Source organism: Entamoeba invadens, assembly GCF_000330505.1.
Source record: "Entamoeba invadens IP1 unplaced genomic scaffold scaff_1105074726033, whole genome shotgun sequence".
NCBI lineage: Eukaryota > Evosea > Mastigamoebida > Endamoebidae > Entamoeba > Entamoeba invadens.
In genome coordinates this window covers 5,367-10,298 of record NW_004440383.1, presented here as the reverse complement: position 1 = coordinate 10,298, position 4,932 = coordinate 5,367, and the positions used below count along the sequence as shown (strand labels likewise).

General features: G+C 27.9%; 1 protein-coding gene across 1 annotated transcript; it reads right to left on the bottom strand.

Annotated features, from left to right (window-relative positions):
- Positions 1-2: 2 nt before the first annotated feature.
- Positions 3-811, bottom strand: EIN_402620 (hypothetical protein; the record flags this gene model as incomplete). Its single annotated transcript, XM_004256701.1, has 2 exons — positions 3-441; positions 510-811. Coding segments are annotated over 2 exons (741 nt in total), but the record flags the coding sequence as incomplete, so codon positions are not given.
- Between the last annotated feature and the right edge of the window lie 4,121 nt (positions 812-4,932).

The following is a 4,932-nucleotide window of genomic DNA, read 5'->3' as shown; positions in this document are numbered from 1 at the left end:
TCTCTGATGTATGGTATTACCAAGTCAAGCGATGTGTATGCGTACAACTTCGAGTCTTCGCGTTGGAAAAGTTGTTGTACCAAAAGGATCGTCGATGTCATCAAAGCGTTCGACAACGCGCTTTTTGGTGTAGTTTGAGCAAACAAATGTGACTGTAAAAAGTCGGTGTAGCTCTTCACTTTTGTTGTTTCCGTTAATGGACTCTTCGGGAAATTTTGGGACTTCATCAAGTTGGAAAGTTTCATGGAAACAACATTCATCGACTTGTTCAGATAAGTCTGATACGTCTCTTTGTACTCCGTGAATTGATTTGTCAGTTCGGAAGGCATTTCTTGAGAAAGCGAGAGGGAGTAGAGGTTTAAAGATGATAACAAATCCTTGAGGGATTCTTCTGTACACGACGTTGAAGAAACGATTGCGAGATTTGTTTCGACTTGAATACTAATTGTGAATGGTTTCGTGGTATAGTATACTAATACTATTTATCTTAATTACTTAAACGAACGAACCGTGTGGTCAATAGCGTTTTCAAAGCTACACAAATTTGAAGGTGGTGCTTATCCGAGTCGATTTTGTTTTTAAGAACAGCAAGTTCTTTGTTGTGTTCAATTGCTTTGTCGTTTTCGGAAATTTTTTGTTTTTTCAATGTAATTTGCTGCAAAAGGTGTTTGTAGTCTTCTGAGTTGTGATAGGCGTCCTCAGATTCTTTTTTTGCTTGAAGGGTTGTTCGCTCTTTGGTTGTGTCGAAAGTTGTGAGGGCGGTGATGTTTTGAAATGTAGTGTTAAATAAATCTATAATACGTTGGTTCATTTTCTATTTTTCTAGTTCTTTGTTTCTATTTTGAAAAATGGTTGAATAATTAAAGTTATTAATAATAACTATATATATAATATAGTTTATTATTTTTTTATTATAAATGTATTATAATATAAACTATTTATAAATTAAAAAAATAGAAATACAAAACGTCAAAAAACTCAAAATGTTATAATGGGTTGAAACTCTTTAAATAAAAATTTTAATTAAAATATTTAGTTTAAATTATTAATATATTTAAGAAATTCAATTTTTTTCAATGAATGAAATAATTTGATGTTTATGATTTTCGATTTATTTTATTTTATTTTATTATGCAAAATACAATCTAATTATTCATAATTGCAAAAACGAAAAGCACAAACATATTAAATACAAATAAAATATTTTTCTTACTTTTACTATAGTTACCGCTGCGAAAATAAAAGTTTCACTATTTATTTTTCAACTCGACTTTGTATAATAAAAACAATGGTTATCTTTTAAACAACATATACACGAGCGACAATACAAATCAATTAATAAGGTGTGTGTTTCAAATTGTATTCAAAAAATTTAATGCCACATCAGTGGTACCTTAATCTGTTGTTTTTTATAAAATCTACTTGTATTTTAAGAATTATTAAATGCTTGATGACTTATTTTTTTATTTTGGAATTTTTATTAATTTTTTTAAACTTTTTATAGAGCAAATTGATTTGATTAAACTAATGAAATCAAAACTAAAAGATATGATAAACAAAAAAAATAATTCCAACCAGGGTATCCCAAATTACTATGGATGTGCCAAATATTTTTAGGCCACAAAATCGGGTCGCAACTCTTAAAAATAGAGCATTTTATAAATAAACAGACAAATTTTATTTTTTTTTCTGAACAAATGAATTGTTAAATATTATTCAATTAATTAACAGATCAGTTCCAAAATTAAAACATGTTAAAAATACGACATCTAGATTATTTTAGAAATACGAACTGGAATGAAACAATTTTAAATTATTACACAAAAACTTTTTTCGATCAAAACGAATAACTTCAAAACAACACAAATAACCTCTTACAACACAGAAATTATTTCTGACTTCTTTTGATTTCTTAGAACCACACTCTTAGATCCACTTTATCTTACAATTGAATATTTTAATTGATTGTTTTCGATGTTTTTAAACAAACTTATCTTTTGGAATTTGCGAATTAATATTTGAACTGACACACTTTTTTGAATACACTTTTTCATATTTCATAATACAGTCGAATTAGGTCTACTTGTGATAGTATTTTTTATGGAAGTGATATGATTTTTATAAAATGTACAACATTTTTGATAAAAATGATGAATTAATTGAGAAGTGATAGTAATTTGTTTGAAAAATTATGAGTATTTTTTATAAAAGTGATAAATAATCGTAAAAAATGATGATTTATGGTAAAAAATGATGGGAAATTATATCAAAAGTGATGGATTTTTCTCAGAAATGATGCAATCTATAAGAAAGTGACCAATAATATTTTAAAAAAGTTTATGATTTTTAACACTTGTGACAGATTATTTTATAAATATATAAATGTCGTTAATTACGGAAACTTCCCGTTATTTTAAACAAAAAATAAAATAATTCATAAATCACTTCTAGTATAAACAAGAGACCAAACTTCATTTCTACATTTTTCCATTGAAGCTATTACATCAGCGGGTTGGATATTTACAAAACCATTTTTTATTTTACAAAGCAGATCTTCCAACCCCGACCATACTCTGATTTCGTTTTCAACTTTTCGTTTCCAAATTCCGAAAATGTTTTCTATGGGGTTCAATTCTGGGCTATAAGCCGCATTGAAAATAACAGTATGATGTGTATGTTCAACAAGTTGTTCTAAATCGTTATGAATGGAACAATTGTCGCACCAAAAAACAGCGTTTATATTATTATCATCATAATGTTTCATGACATCTTGGATATAACGATTGAATATTTCAGCGTCACTTTCCCCAGCAACTATAAGGCTAAAACTCATGCCCATGTGGTCAATTGCAGTCAATGCAGAAAGCCGTTGACCATTCTTTGCCTTGGTGACAATCATTTTTTCTCCAATTGGACTCCATCCATAACTAGAAGTACAGGCTATTCGCCAAGAAGACTCATCAATGCACACCCAGGTGTATCCTTGATGCATCATTCCGACTAATTTTTCGATGGCTTCAACTCTTTTTTCTTTGTTATCCGGAGTATTAGCTACGGCTCCTCGTGTTGTTTCTTTCTTGAAACTTAATATGGGAAATGTCCTCCCCATTTCATTTCCCGTTTTACCACGCATGAAATTTGTAATTGAACTTACGGATGGTATTAAAGAATCTGCCAGATTAAGTGATTCTGGAGTAAGAGGTTCATTAAATCTTCTGTGATATCCAGCTTCAAACTCTTGTTCTGTAACAAGAGAAACGTCTTCTAAATTTCTGACATTTGCTCCTGCTGTAATATATTTAATATGTCTTCTAATATTAGAGACAGATTCAGTACTGTCTTTTTCTAATATCTTTTGAACAAGGTTTTGAAATGGTATTACACGGCTCTTTCTTCTGTAGTGATTTTTAGGCAAAATTGATTCCCCCTTTCTCAATTTTATTAACAAATTATTTTAAGTGTTAACCTTAATACCAACTTTGGTACTATAGAATTCTGGTTCAACAGTATCTCCATATTTTCGAAATAATTTAATTAATTCAAACTTATCAGAAAGCAATACTCTTTTGTATGATCTTTTGATTTGTGTAATATTTGTTACATTCTTTTTTGGTCGTCCTCTTTTTCTTCTTTCGGATTGTGGTGGTATAAAAGGAATAATACGTCGCGATTCCACGGGCTCACCTTGTAGAAGTTGTGGAGGTTTTTCTATATAATCGCTTCGAACAATTGGATCTCTTGCATCAAGATATGTGAGTGAATGGGACATTTGATTATTGTTCATATTAAAGTTGTTTTTATAGTACAAATAAATCAAAGAAAAATCAATGTAAACACATCTTTTGTATTATTTTATGTTTATTCATGTTTATTTTATTTTTTGTTTAAAATAACGGGAAGTTTCCGTAATTAACGACATTTATATATTTATAAAATAATCTGTCACAAGTGTTAAAAATCATAAACTTTTTTAAAATATTATTGGTCACTTTCTTATAGATTGCATCATTTCTGAGAAAAATCCATCACTTTTGATATAATTTCCCATCATTTTTTACCATAAATCATCATTTTTTACGATTATTTATCACTTTTATAAAAAATACTCATAATTTTTCAAACAAATTACTATCACTTCTCAATTAATTCATCATTTTTATCAAAAATGTTGTACATTTTATAAAAATCATATCACTTCCATAAAAAATACTATCACAAGTAGACCTAATTCGACTGTACATCACAAAAATACCAATAAGGATAATTAAAAAGCAACTCGTCAAGTACATAATAATTTTAAGAAAGAAAACAAATTGGATAATATTTTGTATATGAGTGGATAAAGATGTTTTTATTTTGGGAGATAATTTAATTCAATTTAGTTTGAATTTTTTTAGACATTTCATTGTTATTATAAAATTACTGATAATGTTGTGATAAGAGTGTGACAGTATTGTTCAATAATGTACATGGTCAAATGGCAAAGTTGTGTGTATGACCATTTATACAATCATCATTTGCAATCAACTATTTGTTGTTTACCCTTTATTCCTTTTTGGAATATGAAATTAAAGTGAAGGTGACTTAAATAGTCACTTATGATAAAATTATTTGTTTATGAGAACGAAACACAGAAATTTTTGCTTATGGGTTTTTGATTTTTCTAAAGCAGATATTTTTGGATGAAAAGATAGGAATTCAAATGAAAACAAGAAAAAATAATCATGCAAATATGTTTAATTTATTCAACTGGACTAATATGTTTTTATGTTTCGTATTATATATATCATAAATAATTCGGTCTTTTCAAAATTATTGGAAAAAACCAATACATTTGAATATGTATGTGTGCTTTAATTCTGATAAATATTTTATACTTTCTCTTGTGTAAAGTTTTTTTTTAAAAAACAAAAACAATTATTTCATAATATT